General features: G+C 54.0%; 1 protein-coding gene across 1 annotated transcript in view; it reads left to right on the forward strand.

Annotated features, from left to right (window-relative positions):
* The first annotated feature begins 721 nt into the window (after nucleotides 1-721).
* LOC132320349 (electroneutral sodium bicarbonate exchanger 1-like) overlaps nucleotides 722-17,310 on the forward strand; it is a 28,963-nt gene continuing 12,374 nt past the window's right edge. Inside the window, exons 1-22 of the mRNA XM_059832629.1 lie at nucleotides 722-738; nucleotides 3,558-3,673; nucleotides 4,378-4,506; nucleotides 4,956-5,091; nucleotides 5,305-5,465; nucleotides 5,570-5,749; nucleotides 5,918-6,006; nucleotides 6,139-6,296; nucleotides 6,666-6,753; nucleotides 7,259-7,405; nucleotides 7,583-7,674; nucleotides 8,183-8,357; nucleotides 8,494-8,627; nucleotides 9,245-9,490; nucleotides 9,593-9,698; nucleotides 10,052-10,213; nucleotides 10,898-11,011; nucleotides 11,360-11,521; nucleotides 12,112-12,363; nucleotides 13,003-13,071; nucleotides 13,619-13,792; nucleotides 13,892-14,029. Coding sequence (XP_059688612.1) covers nucleotides 722-738; nucleotides 3,558-3,673; nucleotides 4,378-4,506; nucleotides 4,956-5,091; nucleotides 5,305-5,465; nucleotides 5,570-5,749; nucleotides 5,918-6,006; nucleotides 6,139-6,296; nucleotides 6,666-6,753; nucleotides 7,259-7,405; nucleotides 7,583-7,674; nucleotides 8,183-8,357; nucleotides 8,494-8,627; nucleotides 9,245-9,490; nucleotides 9,593-9,698; nucleotides 10,052-10,213; nucleotides 10,898-11,011; nucleotides 11,360-11,521; nucleotides 12,112-12,363; nucleotides 13,003-13,071; nucleotides 13,619-13,792; nucleotides 13,892-14,029 — 3,045 coding nt within the window. The remainder of the gene's footprint in view (nucleotides 739-3,557; nucleotides 3,674-4,377; nucleotides 4,507-4,955; nucleotides 5,092-5,304; nucleotides 5,466-5,569; nucleotides 5,750-5,917; nucleotides 6,007-6,138; nucleotides 6,297-6,665; nucleotides 6,754-7,258; nucleotides 7,406-7,582; nucleotides 7,675-8,182; nucleotides 8,358-8,493; nucleotides 8,628-9,244; nucleotides 9,491-9,592; nucleotides 9,699-10,051; nucleotides 10,214-10,897; nucleotides 11,012-11,359; nucleotides 11,522-12,111; nucleotides 12,364-13,002; nucleotides 13,072-13,618; nucleotides 13,793-13,891; nucleotides 14,030-17,310) is intronic.

Below are 17,310 nucleotides of genomic sequence, written 5' to 3' on the forward strand. Positions count from 1 at the left end.
GGCATTCAGTATCTCTAGACCAGCAAACTGAGGTGTACGTGCCAGTCAATGGGAGTTCGGTGTCGTGAAGTTCCCGTGTGTACGTGCGTGTGGTGGTGTGGGTTTGTAGTGGTAGAGGGACTGCTGCCGCTTTATCATTCAGTGCTGTTTTCCTTCCTTTTACCTCCCTGGCACTCTGTAGTTTTTTCTTCTCCCCTGTCCTTGCAAAGTCTCTTCTCTCCCAGGGTGGGATGAGCCGGGAGGAAAGCGGCAAGATGCCTTTTCCTTCTCCCTTCCCCTGCCGCTATGCAGGAAGAAGCTGTGAAGCAGAGATGGCTCTCGTGCTCTCTTGAGGTTTTGGGGCGGGGGGTCGTTGGGCTGTGGTGTCACCTCAGGCACATGCGGTCGAGTCGGCTGGCCGTGGAGCCTGGGAGGAGAGGACAAGCCAGAAGAAAAGGTCCCCTTGCAGCCCTGCATCTTGCTGTGGGCTCAGCACGTGCTCCAGGCTCTCGGCGTCTGCAACTGGTGCCTCGTGCCCAGCTGGGACGGGTGCACGAGCCCTCCTGCCATCGGCTTGTCCCATCCTCTGCGGGAGCCTGTTCGTGCATGAAGCCAACCCCAAATGCCAAGGGCAAGTTGTTGCTCCTTGCAAACGGGTGGGGAAAAGAAACTACAGAATTGCTCTGTAAGGAAGAAAGGGGTACATCCCCAAGCAGGGCCAAAATCAGACGGCTTTTACGGGATGGGGTTTTGCAAGCTGTAGGTTGACTTTTGCCAGCGTGGCATGGTGACTGTCGGAGGGGACAGCTGCTGTCCTGCAGCGCCGCGGGAGCGGTTCCCGAGAAAAGGGAGGCGGAAGCAGCTGAAGGAGTTGAAGCCTTAGGCCGCAAGAGCTGAGCAGCTCCGGGTATTCCAAAGTATTTTTCCAACCGTGTCCCCGCCTGGCCAGGGAAGTCAGTGGAGGAGGTGGTGCGTCTGGCTCCCTCTGTATAGTGTGCTGGAGGTGAGGAAAGGATTAAGGAAGAGAGAGGTCAGAGGAAGGAGGAGGGGAGTGTGTGTGGGGCTGTGCTGAGGGTGGGGTTTGGAGTAAGTGGAGGGAGAGGCTGGGGAAGAGCCCCAGGCCGGAGCTGGAAGCCAAGGGAAGGTGATGTCCCTCTGGGAGAATTAAGGGCTCGGCCTCCAGGTTGGACCTGGGGATGGGGTGCTGGGTGGTACAGGTATAATTGGGGGGCATGAGTGGGGGTAGGGGTCCCTCTCCGGAGGCAGCCAGCTCGAGCTGTCACCCGAGAACTCCTCAAAGAGGGATGGGAAACCTTCCCTGGGACTCTGCCTTCTCAGCGGGATCCCAGGGTCGGCCCCTGTTAGGGTGGCCGGCGTGGGTAAATCCCTAAGAGTGGTGAAGGTGCCTTCCGAGTGCCGCTTGGTGTTGGAGGCGAAGCTTTGGGTGCTTTGGGATTCGTACGACTGCCATCTGCTCAGGAGGGAAGGATGGGGGGAGAAAAGGTGGTTTAATGCACATGGTGGCATCTGGCAGCCTCCCTGCAGGAGGTGGCCAGGGCAGGGGCTGTGTCCTGCAAAGTACTTCACTGTGTGGAGCATCCTCCAGAAAAGCCGTAATAAATCCATAGAAATAATTTTGGGTTTCAGGGGGTCTGCCAAGCCCGGCCAGGCTTGTTCCTGACATCAGGTATATGCACTATCCCGTCCCATATCATTTGCCCGACGTCTTGCTCGGCTGCGGTGGGTTCGTGCCTCCGCCCTGGTCCCTGCTTGCTGCTCCTGGGAGGGAGCGTGGTGCTGCCCCGAGGTTTCGCTCAACCTCCTCCAGCTCCAGGATGGAGAGCTGATGTTGAGGTTCACGGCAGAAGGTCCCCAAAGGCTTTTCCTGCCACGCAGCCGCCAGCGTGGAGTGGGGCTCAGCACCGTGCCCGAAGCATGGCCCCCTCCTGACTCTGCCCCGCCACGTCCCCGTGCAGCCCGTCTCTGGGCTGAGACAGCCGAGAAATCCTGGGGGGGACATGGCAATGTCCCTGCGTGGGCTGGTAGAGAGCCAGAAGGGAGCTCGTCTGGACAAATACAGAAGAACGAGGCACATTGTAATAGTGAGGCTGCCCAATCGTCACCCTTTATTTGCTGAAAACCAGACTGCTGGGTGCCTGTCAGCAAGCACTCATTACTCTGGTTTGATTTCTTCAGAGATTGGTAGTACAGAAGGGAGGAAAAGGCACTCACCTTCTGCAAAGAGAACCGTTCCCCGAAAAGTCGGACCTTCCTCCTTTGCTCCAGTGATTTCCGATTTCAGTTTTACAAGCAATTACTGCTTTCAGCCTCCCAACAAAAGCAGCTTCGAAGCAGCCAACCGGAGCTTTGTGCTTAGGAAATAGTGCTAAGCGGAACAACTCTGGCTGCTCCAAAACTCCAAAGTGAGCGATGCAAAGCTCGGCATCCCCTTGCCCAGCCCAGTTTTGACAATGTGATGTTTTGCAGGCACCTGTCAGCAGCGGAGAAGGACAGAGAGGGAAGGCAAAGCGTTTGCAAGTGCTGGTGCCCATGCTGGGATGGGATAAACTGCTTTCCGGAGGCTTCTCCCCTTCCTGCTCCATCCCATCCCAAGGCCACAGGTCCGCAACCCCACAGCTCTACGAAACCCTTAACTCCTCCAGCAATTTCCTCAACAAAATAAGCGCTCCGAGTCCATTTGAGTGGCCTAACCGGGACCGAGTGAGTTCTGAGCGGGGCCCTTTCCTTCGGTGGCATCTCCGCGCAAGGCTTGTCGCGATTTCGAGGATGCTGCAACAGAAGGGCCATGGGACGCTGAGAGCATCTTGCCGCAGAGACGGAGGTGCTCACTTGTCCTGTTTCCTCCTATGTTTCCTCCTAATGTGTATTTTGCCCCGTAAGGCGTATTTTCCCCAAGGCTTTGCACCTCACTCCTATTTTGGCAGCTTGTGCTTTTAAATACACCCAAACGCTGCTTATGCCTTTTGGCCCAGCAGGATGCGGCATTTACACCCCTTTTCTCTATTCCGGCTAGTTTTTGCCCAAAACAGAGCTGGTTTCTCCCCATCCACTAAGTTTTCCAAGCGGGAAGAGTCCTGGGGTGCGTGGCTTTAAATAACTGCCTGGATACGCATCACCGATTGTGATGCCATAAACGGTCACTTGTTGTGTCTCTGGAGTTGGTGCACACTGGGTGCCACTGAGCTCCTCTCGGTGAGAGCTGTCCAGGTGTCCCGGGGGACTCTGGCCCCCTGATTGATCTGGAGGTTCAATTATCCCCCCAAACCGGTGACCGACGTGAGGATGAACCAGAACGGGGCTTACAAAATGACACTTCTGGAAGAGTTACAGGTAGCACAGCCGAAGGGCTGAGCATCCCCCAAACAGGGGGAAAACTCTCCCCGAAATCCCATTGGCATTTCCCTGGAGGGCAGAAGGATGGGCAGGGGGAGATGCTTTGCACTGGGGAGGGCTGCCAGGGGCAGGTTTAGCATCCCTGGTCGCAGCACGGAGGCAAAACGGTGTCTAAGAGAGAAGGAGACTTGCCGGCAGGACGCAAGGGAGCTCTAGACGCCCAGCCCCAACTTTTACCTTCTTCTCATTGCTAAACAGAGGCATGACGAGGAGGCACTGATTGACCAGGGGAGAAGGAGCAACGGTGCCAAGATTCACTATGAGAAGGAGGAGTTGGAAGGTGAGTCTCTGCTGAGATGCTGGTAGAGGGGCCACCAGCCCGGCGCCTTTTCCCGTTGCACAAAGTCCCTACAATGTCCCTCACTCGGTGTGACATCATGTGCAGCAAAACGTGCCATGCTTCTTAATAAAGCAGCACAGTTATTTTCACGTGTTTTAATATTACGGCTTTTCAACAGAGGGAAAAAGCCCCTGCGGAGGTCACGGTGTGAGCTTTAGCCATGGGGGTGGATAATTCACGGCTTGTTTACTCGCAGAGGCCGCTCCTGGCTTGGAGAGGTCTGGAGAATAATTGGACAGCTGCAGGCGCGAGGCTGTGCTTTTCTTCTTTTCTTCTGGAGTTCCTTATCATGGGACTGATTGGATCTTCTCTTGTCGCCTTGTGCCATACAAAGATTTTAAAAAGAATTCCCTTCTGTCACTGCTTAATGAGCAAGGCTGAGTGTTGGCCAGCCCAAGCTGGAATTTGAGAAGAAGTTGGATGCTTTCAGGGCACTTTTGGGGGAGCCATCACTTGTTGTTGCTCTGTTGTTGCAAAGTTCGAGTAAAACAGGCTTGGAAAAAAGGAGAGGTCTGTGACATTCAGGGATCCAGTGAAAACAAAATTGGTGTTTCCTCCTGGGACGGCTGCACTGATTTAACCGTGGTGTCTGCGTCATCCATCTCCCCAATATCGCGAGTGATGCAAATGCTGCTTTTTTGCAGGCCACCGGACCCTGTACGCCGGCGTGCAGATGCCGCTGGTGGGGCAATGCCACCGGCATCACCGACCCCACAAGCAGAAGCATCGGGAACAGGAGGAGGACTGTGCCCCGACGGAGCGGGGCTACCACTGTAAGTCCCGCCACCCCGTTCACTAAACTCCTTGGGGCTACATGGGCGCTGGGGTCTTCTGCAAACAGGTCCATGTGGCTAGTTTGAGTGACTTGCTGTTCTTCCGAGGGAAAGTGGCATTATTTAACAAGACCCTCTTTTTCAAAACTTTCATCTTTTTTTTTTTGAGGTAGTTAAATGTATAATGGATTTAGGCTCATCTTCCTCAGCGGGATGCCTGCTTTAAAAATGGAAATGTGGGGAAGGAAAGCTGCCCATCCTTGTGCAGGGGTGGAATAGATGCTTCTCCTTCTCCGTGGCTCTGTGCAAGCCCCAACAGAGCCAGGGGAGAGGGGCCGGCCCAATATTTGTGGCTGAACTGGTGCCGATCTGATGCCCGCTTTGCATGTGAGCGTGATGGGCCATATTCGAGCGTGGTAACGGGACGGGTCTCTGTGTTCTGCCCCCAGGCACCCCGTCCCAGCGGGTGCAGTTCATCCTCAGGACCAAGGAGGACGAGCAGCATGTCCCTCACGCCTTGTTCACCGAGCTGGATGAGATCTGCGTGAAAGAGGGCGAAGATGCCGAGTGGAAGGAAACGGCAAGGTAAATCCCTGCTGCCGGCTGTGGTGGGAGAGGAGTCCCTGCGCCAGCAGTGCACGCGGGCTCTGCTTTCCGCTCCGCAGGACGCGAAGCTTTTGCAGCTGTAGGTGCCGATGCGAGGAGCCGTCTCCTCTTGCTACCTGTAGCTCTGTTAAAGGGGTTGGAGAGCTGGGGCTGTTTCCTTGCAATGGGGCTGACAGCACCCGATGTCCGCAGGTGGCTGAAGTTTGAGGAGGACGTGGAAGACGGCGGCGAGCGCTGGAGCAAGCCCTATGTGGCCACGCTGTCCTTGCACAGCCTCTTTGAGCTGAGGAGCTGCATCATCAATGGCACGGTGCTGCTGGACATTAGTGCCAACAGCATCGAAGAGATCGCAGGTACTGTGGGTGCCGCGTCCCTCCGGGAACGGTCGAGCTTGGCTCGCCGCTGTGCCCTTCCTTCACAGATCAAACCCTGCCTCATTTTCCTGTGCCATGCTCAGATCTGATCCTGGGCCAGCAAGAACAGCTCACGGAGTTTGACGAGCGCACGCGGGCAAAAATTGGAGAAGTTCTTTTGAAGAAGCACCACCATCAGAACGAGAAGAAAAGAAACAACCTTCTCCGCTCGTTTGCTGATGTGAGCAAGAAGGGGTCGGACCTGCACCTCCTCGACAAGCCAGGTGAGGGTTCCTGCAGGGCTTTGGCACCCGGTGAAGGTTTCTGCAGGGCTTTGGCAGCAGATGAGGGTTTCTGCAGGGCTTTGGCCCCATTAGGTTTGTCCTAGCAAAGGAGAAGCATCCCAGTTGCTCCTTGTCCGTCTTTCTGAGTGTCTTTCTTTTTTCTACCAGCTCAAACACTTACCCCTCATCCTTCTCCCACCACTGTGGAAGCTAAAAATGGGGTGAACCATGAGACCAGCACAACGGATTTAAGCAAGGTGAGACACTCATAGCTTTCTTAGGCCTTCAGGGCCGAATTTGCTATTGCAACCTTGGCTGCAGAGGGAGCTGCAGGGTGCTGTGGGCTTTGCTTTTGGGGTAATTGCCTGAAAATGGCTTGTCGTGCCCAGGCGGAGCTGCACTTCATGAAGAAAATTCCCAGCGGGGCTGAAGCGTCCAACGTGCTCGTAGGAGAGCTGGATTTCCTTCGCCAGCCCATCGTGGCATTTGTCCGCCTGACCCCGGCTGTCCTCCTCTCGGGCATGACGGAAGTTCCCATCCCAACAAGGTCTGAACGAGAAGCACAAAGTTTTTATTTCAAACCCCCCCAACAAAACATCAGATGGCATGCACCAGTTTGGCATCCCAAGGGAACAAGGCCAGCGGGAGCCAGCACGTTTCTGCCAGCCACGTCTCCTTGCCTTCATTTCCCCCTTCCCTGCTGTAGCTTTTAAACCCATTGGCCAACGTGAATGAGAGTTGGCCCCAAAATGAAATTTGCGATGGGTTTTGATGAATTTCCAATTCATCACCGGAGTCGGTGAGCCTCCGTGTCCCCTCTCGAGCCGTGCTCTGGGCTGGGAGCTGCCAGGGATTTCCTTGGGTGCTCTTTGAGCCATGACACGTTCGTCTCTCTCCTTTTGTTTGTCTTGCCCAGGTTCCTGTTTGTTTTGCTTGGACCAGAAGGAAAAGCCCATCAGTACCATGAGATCGGCAGGTCCATGGCTACTATCATGACGGATGAGGTGCGACGTGAGAAGGGATATCTCTGAGTCATTTTTGGCTTTCTTCACCTCTCCCTGTCTCTGTAGTAGTGAGGAAGAGCGTTTGCTGTCCCCGCTGCCGGCAGCTCTCCAAATAGCCCACCCTTCGTTCGCACCCCAAAGCAAACACGCACGTTTGCATCCCCCCACATCCTGGAGGCTGAAATCCCACCCGGGGTGCATCCTGCACCTCGTCCTTCTCCCCGGGGTCCCCAGCACGCTGTCCCCAGTGGTGGCATTGCCAGGGCCAGTAAAACTTGTCCTCTTTAAGCAACAGGCTGCGGTGTGCCATGGGGGATGGGGGGCCTCGTGGAGGAGAGGATTACAAGGAACACGATGGACAGATTTTTCCTTTTGGGGGAATACTTCCTGCCATTGCCAGCAGGAAATTTGGGGGAAATTATCTTGCGTTTAGCCAAGTGCTTATTGCACTGCTTAGGGCATGCGAGATGGGTTGTCCTCTGAGCAGGTTGTCTCCTACGGGCAGGTTTTCCATGACGTCGCCTATAAAGCCAAGAACCGGGCTGACCTCGTGGCCGGCATCGATGAGTTTCTGGATCAGGTCACGGTCTTGCCGCCTGGAGAGTGGGATCCATCGATCCGAATCGAGCCCCCGAAAAACGTCCCTTCGCAGGTGGGTGCTGCGGTGGAGGGAGGTGCGAGGGGGATGGGCAGGACGGCAGGCAGCTGGGGATGCTGTTCAGGGCTCCAGATTCACAAGGTCCCTATTTGACACAGTCACATGGCCAGACCAGAAGCAAAACAAGCCAGTGGTTACAAATAGCTGTCTTTCTTATTTCCATTTGAACAGGAAAAAAGGAAGATGCCAGGAGCTCTCGATGACAGTGCTTCTGACAGTGAGCCAGAGAAGCACAGCGGTCCTGAACTGGAGCGGACGGGAAGGTGCAAGCTTTGATAGTTTGGGGTGTTTTTTTTCTGCTTGCCTCCCAAATCTGAGCATGCACCTTGCCTTTGAGCAGGTTTTTGGGGTTTTTTGGTTCAGTGAAGGGGCTCCACATGCCCAGCTGGGTCCCTGGGCTGGGCAGGTGGGAGATGTGGGCAGCTGGGCTCAGCCACAGCATCAGTGCACACAGGTTTTCTTGATTTGGGGTGGAAGCAGATGTGCAAATACCTCCAGGTAGAGCTCTGCTGCTTCTCAGAGCAAGGGAGTGTTGCAGTAAGAGGGGATGGGCTCTCAGGTTAGGTCTTGTTTTTTCTTTTTTCTTCTTTTTATTTTTGTTGTTGGAGGGCATTTTGGCGTGCCTCAGCTTCTAGTGGGTGTAAAAAGGGAGAAGGAGACGGCTTCTTTTCAGCACTGAAAATTACTCCATGCTTGTGATTGCCCTTCTGCAGCCAAGAAAAGTCCATGTGGTCTTGCAGGAGAACTGTCTCTATTTTGTCCTTCTTCCAGGCTCTTTGGAGGTTTGATCCTGGATGTGAAGCGAAAAGCCCCGTGGTTCTGGAGCGACTTTCGGGATGGTCTGAGGCTGCAGTGTCTGGCGTCCTTCCTCTTCCTCTACTGTGCCTGCATGTCCCCTGTCATCACCTTCGGGGGACTGCTGGGGGAGGCGACCGATGGCCACATAGTGAGCAGCTCTCTCTGTTGGGTGGCACGGGGGAGGATAAAACTCATGCAAAAGTCCTTGCTGCAGTGAGTTTGCTCTGGGTTTTTTTTCCCCCTAATGCTTTCTGTACTCACTGCTGCCTCTCTTCCCCGGACAGAGTGCCATGGAGTCGCTGCTGGGCGCCTCCATGACCGGCGTGGTGTTTTCCCTCTTTGCTGGCCAACCTCTCACCATCCTCGGCAGCACCGGACCCGTGCTCGTCTTTGAGAAGATCCTCTACAAATTCTGCAAGTAAGGCTGGTTGCTGCGGCCGGGTGCTGTGAGAGCCTTCAGAAGGCAGCGGGGATGGAGAAAAGATGTTTGTCTTTCATTTCTCTCAGCGGCAGTTGTTCGATTGAAGTTGTCTTGTGTGTCACAGATGCTGCACGCTGCTGCTTTAGTATGCGATGGTGCGAGAGCCCTGGCTCTCTGAAGGATGGATGGGGTCATTTGGGGGTTTTAGGCTTAAAGCGAAGCAGCTGGAGGAGGAGAAACCACAAGGATGTGGATGCCCAAGATGGGCTGCACAAGGAAGAGGAGACAAATCACTCTGGTTTGGGAATGGGGGAAGATTTGCTTCCCTCTGAGTACAAAACAAGGCACTTCTTAGCCTGATTGTTGCTGGAAGTGGAAATACAGTTTGCTCAGGTAGCCAAATAGTCTACTGCTGAAATGTTGTGAGTTTGGATGATTTCATTGAAAAAGTAGGAGTTTTTCATGTGAAATGGGTATTTTCCATGACAGTCCTTCTGCTGTGATGACTTCGATGTGAGATGAACCACCCTTATTGCAATTTAAATTTATCATTAAGCCCCAACTTGGAGCCTCTTGCTGGCCTTTCCACCCTTGGTTTTATTTTGGTTTCCCAGGGAGTACACGCTCTCCTATCTCTCTCTGCGGGCATGCATCGGGCTGTGGACCGCCTTCTTCTGCATCGTGCTGGTGGCCACCGACGCCAGCTCTTTGGTGTGCTACATCACCCGCTTCACCGAAGAAGCCTTCGCCTCCCTCATCTGCCTCATCTTCATCTACGAGGCTCTAGAGAAGCTGAGTCACCTGCGGGAGACCTACCCTGTGCACATGCACAGCCAGCTCGACTTCCTCACCATCGACTAGTGGGTTTTTTCCTCCTAAAACGCCCCTGCCCCTTGGCAGGAGCTCAGGGCTGCACCTGCATCGCCTCTCCCTTACCCGTGTCTTGGCTTCTCTCCTCCCAGCTGTAAGTGTGAGGCACCGACGCATCCCAGCAATGAAACCCTGCGTTTCTGGGAGAGCAACAAGATCAACGTGTCTGGCATCGCCTGGGAAAACCTCACGGTGAAAGTAAGTGCCCCGAGCCACTGCTTCCTTGTGCCGCGGCCACGGGGCCCAGGGGCATTCGCGTGGTGCGCAAGTCGGAGCCCTTCAGGTGGTGATGGGCTTCCAGCTGTGCTAGTGCTGCTCTGAAAAGTCATTGCTTACATCTAATGGGTGGTTTTAACCTGCTTGGTCCTGGGAAGGAGCGTCCACCTTGTCCAGTCCACCTTGTGCCCAACATCGTGGGTAATAACTGTCCGCCTCCTCAACGCGGTGGCAGGACAATATTTCTGACCGGCAGCAGAAATAACCCCCTCGTTATGCGAGGTTTCCTTGCCGCACGTGCACTGCCTTTGTGTCCTGATGCTCTGTTTCTCCAGGAATGTCGGTATTTGCATGGAGAGTTTCAAGGACCTGCCTGTGGACCCAATGGCCCCTACACGCCTGACGTCCTCTTCTGGTGCTGCATCCTCTTCTTCTCCACCTTTGTGCTGTCGAGCTTACTGAAGAAGTTTAAGACCAGCCGATACTTCCCAACCAGAGTAGGTAGAAGACGGTGGCCAGCAGCAGTCTCCACGCTCATTTCCCAAAATGGCTTTCCTGGAGCACTAAGCAGTATTTGCCACCACTCGGTCGAGCTGGGAAACGTTGACCTTGAAGGCCAAGCTCTCCATCAGCGTGGACGTCCCTCACTCATTTCCATGAGCGCAAAAGGATCGTAGCATTTCCCACCTGCCTGGCGACCTGTCCTGGAGCCATCTCTTGCTCAGGCAGTGGGAAATCAGGTCTTCCACAGTTACTTTTTTTCACCTTCTGTGCATTATGTGCTCAAGGGGAAGGCTGATTCAGCTGAGGAGCTGCCATAGCAAACGACACTATTTCTTCCTTTTGAGGAGCAAATGATGCCTCAGTGCCTTATTCCCGTTTTAGCTGTGAGCGTGGCTGTCGTGGCAGACATCTGCTTCCTTCTTTTGTAATTTTTTTTTTTTTTTAAGGTTTCAATTAAGACAACCCTTTTCCACCTAATTAAACATTTTGTATTGCCTGGCACCAGATCTCACAGGCACAAACACAGCAACGGTATCTAACCAAGGGATTGGGCTGCATGTCCTCAGCATGGAGGGGTTTTGTTAACCGGTCTTAATGGCGTTGACGTCCCTCACTTTTCCATGTCATGTTGTGGCCCCCTTTGCGACGCCCCCTTCAGCTCTGGTTTCTTGCCCCAGGTACGGTCCACAGTAAGCGACTTTGCTGTTTTCCTCACCATCGTCGTCATGGTGCTCATGGACTTCATGATTGGGATCCCATCACCGAAGCTCCACGTCCCCCATATGTTCAAGGTAACGGGGTGTTTTGGCAGGGAGCTGGTTTCAGCCCTTGGGGATGCCACAAGGTGATGCCGGGGCAGGACAGGGCTGAGTCCGGAGGAGATGCTGGTGGTGCGACCATCTCCTCTTCTGCCTCCAAGCGCATTGTTTCCTTCGGGAAAGGAGAAGACAGCCCCAAAACTAGATACCTCCAGGAGAAGTATCTGTAGGTGCTTGCAAAGAGGGCAGCGGCAGTGCTGAACCCCAGGGTGACGTGAAGCCAGGGCTGGGAGGTGCTCTGACATGGGAATGGAGGGGAAAAGCAAAGCCAGTGAGGTGGCTGGGCTGGGAGATGATGCTGATGTGTGTGCTTTGTTGCAGCCTACCAGAGACGACCGCGGGTGGTTCATCAGCCCCGTAGGACCCAACCCTTGGTGGACGGTGTTGGCTGCGCTCATCCCAGCTCTGCTCTGCACCATCTTGATCTTCATGGACCAGCAGATCACTGCTGTTATTGTGAACAGGAAGGAGCACAGGCTGAAGGTAAGGGGCTGCAAGAGATGAGCCCATCCCCAACCCACTCCGGGCTGCAGGCACGGGGAGAAGCTCCTATTCCAAATGCTTTGGGAAGGCATTGGTTTGGGAAAACGTCAGGCTGCGTGGCAGGATGCTCTCCTGCATTAATGATGACACAGGGAGCAAACGACAGGGAGTTCAGATGAGCAGCCTTTCAGAGGAGCAAATTAATCTTGGAGCAATAGAGAAGCGTGGTTTTGTTTTAAAATGTCAGCAGTGAATGGGGGATCGAATTGTGTTGACGCGCTGCCAGGGATAACTCAGAGTCACATCCTACTTGCAAGTGGTGGAAATTTCTTTATAAAGGAAAAAACCCGGTCTCTTTTTTTCTTTTGAGAAGTAGCTATCGCACAACCAAATCCACTTTGTCTGAACTCCTGCCACCTTTTCATGCAAGGGGCTTGCACAAAGAGCAGATACCTCCTTATTTGTTTCCAAGGCGTGTTTTAAATTCTCAAGAAGTTGACTTGCGCTCTAGCGGGGTTTGAGCCTGACTTGCGACGTTGTCCTTGCTCTTGTGCTGTGGGACGCTCATCTCCTTGTTTTGCTTCCCGCAGAAAGGATGTGGGTACCACCTGGACCTTTTCATGGTGGCCGTGATGCTCGGGGTGTGCTCCGTGATGGGGCTGCCCTGGTTTGTGGCTGCCACCGTCCTGTCCATCACCCACGTGAATAGCCTCAAAGTCGAGTCTGAGTGCGCAGCTCCAGGAGAACAACCCAAGTTTCTGGGGATACGAGAGCAGAGAGTCACTGGCTCCATGATCTTTGTGCTCATGGGCTGCTCTGTCTTCTTCACTTCTGTGTTAAAGGTAAGAGGAAAATGCAAAACACCCAACAGCCACGAGCTTTTTGGAGGTTACCCAAAACCAGTCCCCTCTCTCCAGGCCCGAGCAGCTGTGGAGTGGAGGAGGAGGTGATCCCAAACCTTGGGGCTTGACCCACAGTGGGAAGCAGCCTCCTCGCTTACGCTTTCCAGCCGTTCAGCACGTTATCGATGGCAATTTGCTCCCCCAAATGCCTCAGCACAGCCGTTCCAGTAGCTAAACACACTGAAATCATCTCCATGGGCTTCCTTGCGTGTTCCTCCCACAAGATAATCTCCTCGCTAGGCTAAGAGGAGGCACGTCGCTTTTGCTTGTTGCTACAAGAATAAGGAGAAAGGTTTTTCTACCGTCACAGAACGTGGCATATGGTAGCATGGTCGCCTGTTTTCCTCCAACCTTTCTGGAAGATAGGATTCTGCTGATGAAAGATAACTCCAACGGTCAGCCTAAAGCAGAGCGTTAGCTCACTCGCAGGCACAAAAGCTCTGCTGGTTAAAATCCGACACGTCTCTAACCCTGTGGAAACTGGAAAGCTGTAGGCAATTTGAGGCAGTGCCTGTAGAAGAGAGTGGTACTACTGAAAATGCAATTTAAAAAAATAAATGATTGCATTCTTTCTTTCAGTTTATACCAATGCCTGTGCTTTACGGCGTCTTTCTCTACATGGGCGTGTCGTCGCTCGGAGAAATTCAGGTACGGACTTTTTTACAGCGTGCAGCATGTCCGCTGCCTGGTATTTCATCTCCGTAGAAGCAGGAAAAAAGCAGCGGCATGGGAAAAAAACCTCTCGGAAAGCAAGCAATGAAAATATTTTGTGTACGAAAAAGATTGGAGGAGGCACAGGAGGTCTATAGGGCTGGGAGGACCGGGCAAGTTGAGCGCTCCCTGTTTAAACACAGGTTAGGGCAGGCCAGTGTTTGGTTAGGTGAAAATGGGGGAGTTGAGTGCACAGGGAAGGCAATTTCTACCACTGGTGGAAATCCTTGCTGGGGGATTCAGTGGGCCAAGACAAGCTAATCATAGAATAACGTGGCATAATTGCACGTGGGTGGGCAGCTCTCACGGGCAAGCTGGTTTCTAGCTGGAGCGAAGGGAAAATGGGTGCTGCTCCCAGGAGGAGCATAGTGGGATCCACGATTTCTCATGGCGAGCGAGATCCTGAAAACTCCCTCCACGTCTCAAGAGGGCCAGAAGCTTTCCGCAGTCCCAAGGTGGCAACTTTTCCACTTCGATTTTGCAGTTCTTCGATCGCTTGAAGCTGTTTTGGATGCCGGCGAAACACCAGCCGGATTTCATCTACCTGCGGCACGTCCCCTTGCGAAAGGTGCACTTCTTCACCGTGATCCAGCTGATCTGCCTCGTCCTGCTCTGGGCCATCAAGGTGTCCCGTGCCGCCATCGTCTTTCCCATGATGGTAAGAGGCGGTGCCGCTCGGCACAGGGATGTTTGCCGCGTTGGAGTGAGATGTAGCACCACCTCTGGCCTCACCGCATCTTCCCTCTATTTCGTGCAGGTCTTGGCTCTTGTATTTGTCCGGAAAGCCATGGATTTCTGCTTCTCAAAGCGAGAGCTCAGCTTCCTGGATGACCTTATGCCAGAGAGCAAGCAGAAGAAGTTGGACGGTGCCAAAAACGAAGCCAATGAAGAAGAGGTAACGCTTGCTGGGCGCTCGGGGCTGGACATCTCCCTCGGGCTGTGAGATTGCCTGTTTCTAGCACAGCTTGTCTTTACATGTTGGGGCAAGATCAGAACTCAAAAGAAACAGATCCTAATAGCCTGGATCCCACATCTTAACCTTTTTTTTCCCTGAATGAGCAGTGAGCTTAACACTTGAATAGAGGTATAATTTTTTAAATGAGTCATTTATAATAACAGATGATGATGATGATGATGATGATGGAAAGATTGGCTCGTAACAGTGTTTTTAACGCCCCCCCCCAAAAAAATTCAGAGTGAAAGGTCTTTACCCTGCTGCGCTAATAGCTAAAGGTGCCACGAGTCAGAAGGAGAGGGCAGCATGCAATGTTTTTGCTGGGTGTTCAGGTTTTTTCCACTTGGATCCAAGACAGAGAACTTGATTTGTCCCTTTTTTCCGTCAGGAGTCCCCGAAAATGATGGAAGCTGCTGCTGCTGCCGGTTCAGTTCTGCTGAAACTGGGCAAGACCAGCAACTTGGATATCCCAAAGCAAAGCAGGGACAGGTAAAGCCCCACCAAGTGCCAGGACCCCCGGCAAGATTAGTTGGAAGGTGTTTGGCACAATTTTTTCCACTTGCATCTTTCTTGAGCGTCCCATAGAAAGCAGCAGTCAGCTTGGTGGGAAAATCACATCTACGGGCAGGGCTGCAGGAGGGGATCGCAGGGCTCTGCCTCCAAGCAGAGTGGCTGCACAACTCCCATCTGACCCCAAAAAGTCGCATCCTCAGTGACTTTAGGGTAGCTGGAGATCCTCATACGTAAAAACGAGGAGTTGCAGGCATGATCTGTACCAGCAGTGGCTTAGGAGCCCACTCCAAGGCTAAACGCCCGCAAGAGCCTTTGCACGGAGCTGTAGCTCTGCAGCTCTCAGGCTTGCCTCGCAAAACTCCTCATCCAGCAAAACCTGCCGTGCTTATGCTGAGCTTTGATTCTCGGGGCCCCGCTGTTCCTCTTGCTGATGCTAACGCACTTGGTGGCATCAGTTCCCGTAGTCACGGATTGCTCTGTAAAATATTTATTGCAGGACTGATCCTTGCGAGATTAATATCTCGGAGGAAGTGTTGAAAACGAGCGTGTGGAAGGCTCTCACTATGAACACAGAAACAGTCTGAATCCGGGGAGGAAAGAGGTAAAGGATTGCATGTGAACGTGACCGTGCTCCTCTGCAAGCGACGGCGCATGCCTACAGTTTTCCCGTGCTTCGGCAGGCAGTACCGAGCAAACGGCCCGTCCCTGGGAACAGGCAGCGAGGACCGTGGCATGCAAACCAGCTTGTCACTGCCAGGGTGGTCCCACGAACAGGGTTGAACCAGCAGCAGCCGGCAGGTCTTCCACTGATGGTGCTCTCCCTCTTTTTGTCTTTTTTCCCCCCAGTTTTGCTATTTAGGAGCCTCGGCTTTGAAGGGGAGGAGTGAGAACGTGACTCAGGGACGTGCCAACGCAGAGACGGGGAGATACCGCTGTTTTCCAGTTGGAGGATTCCCATTAAAGCCATGTCGATGTTTTCAGTTCTCCTTGGTGTGCTTCAGGCATTCAGTATCTCTAGACCAGCAAACTGAGGTGTACGTGCCAGTCAATGGGAGTTCGGTGTCGTGAAGTTCCCGTGTGTACGTGCGTGTGGTGGTGTGGGTTTGTAGTGGTAGAGGGACTGCTGCCGCTTTATCATTCAGTGCTGTTTTCCTTCCTTTTACCTCCCTGGCACTCTGTAGTTTTTTCTTCTCCCCTGTCCTTGCAAAGTCTCTTCTCTCCCAGGGTGGGATGAGCCGGGAGGAAAGCGGCAAGATGCCTTTTCCTTCTCCCTTCCCCTGCCGCTATGCAGGAAGAAGCTGTGAAGCAGAGATGGCTCTCGTGCTCTCTTGAGGTTTTGGGGCGGGGGGTCGTTGGGCTGTGGTGTCACCTCAGGCACATGCGGTCGAGTCGGCTGGCCGTGGAGCCTGGGAGGAGAGGACAAGCCAGAAGAAAAGGTCCCCTTGCAGCCCTGCATCTTGCTGTGGGCTCCTCAGCACGTGCTCCAGGCTCTCGGCGTCTGCAACTGGTGCCTCGTGCCCAGCTGGGACAGGTGCACGAGCCCTCCTGCCATCGGCTTGTCCCATCCTCTGCGGGAGCCTGTTCGTGCATGAAGCCAACCCCAAATGCCAAGGGCAAGTTGTTGCTCCTTGCAAACGGGTGGGGAAAAGAAACTACAGAATTGCTCTGTAAGGAAGAAAGGGGTACATCCCCAAGCAGGGCCAAAATCAGACGGCTTTTACGGGATGGGGTTTTGCAAGCTGTAGGTTGACTTTTGCCAGCGTGGCATGGTGACTGTCGGAGGGGACAGCTGCTGTCCTGCAGCGCCGCGGGAGCAGTTCCCGAGAAAAGGGAGGCAGAAGCAGCTGAAGGAGTTGAAGCCTTAGGCCGCAAGAGCTGAGCAGCTCCGGGTATTCCAAAGTATTTTTCCAACCGTGTCCCCGCCTGGCCAGGGAAGTCAGTGGAGGAGGTGGTGCGTCTGGCTCCCTCTGTATAGTGTGCTGGAGGTGAGGAAAGGATTAAGGAAGAGAGAGGTCAGAGGAAGGAGGAGGGGAGTGTGTGTGGGGCTGTGCTGAGGGTGGGGTTTGGAGTAAGTGGAGGGAGAGGCTGGGGAAGAGCCCCAGGCCGGAGCTGGAAGCCAAGGGAAGGTGATGTCCCTCTGGGAGAATTAAGGGCTCGGCCTCCAGGTTGGACCTGGGGATGGGGTGCTGGGTGGTACAGGTATAATTGGGGGGCATGAGTGGGGGTAGGGGTCCCTCTCCGGAGGCAGCCAGCTCGAGCTGTCACCCGAGAACTCCTCAAAGAGGGATGGGAAACCTTCCCTGGGACTCTGCCTTCTCAGCGGGATCCCAGGGTCGGCCCCTGTTAGGGTGGCCGGCGTGGGTAAATCCCTAAGAGTGGTGAAGGTGCCTTCCGAGTGCCGCTTGGTGTTGGAGGCGAAGCTTTGGGTGCTTTGGGATTCGTACGACTGCCATCTGCTCAGGAGGGAAGGATGGGGGGAGAAAAGGTGGTTTAATGCACATGGTGGCATCTGGCAGCCTCCCTGCAGGAGGTGGCCAGGGCAGGGGCTGTGTCCTGCAAAGTACTTCACTGTGTGGAGCATCCTCCAGAAAAGCCGTAATAAATCCATAGAAATAATTTTGGGTTTCAGGGGGTCTGCCAAGCCCGGCCAGGCTTGTTCCTGACATCAGGTATATGCACTATCCCGTCCCATATCATTTGCCCGACGT

Source organism: Gavia stellata, chromosome 35, assembly GCF_030936135.1.
Source record: "Gavia stellata isolate bGavSte3 chromosome 35, bGavSte3.hap2, whole genome shotgun sequence".
Classification (NCBI taxonomy): domain Eukaryota; kingdom Metazoa; phylum Chordata; class Aves; order Gaviiformes; family Gaviidae; genus Gavia; species Gavia stellata.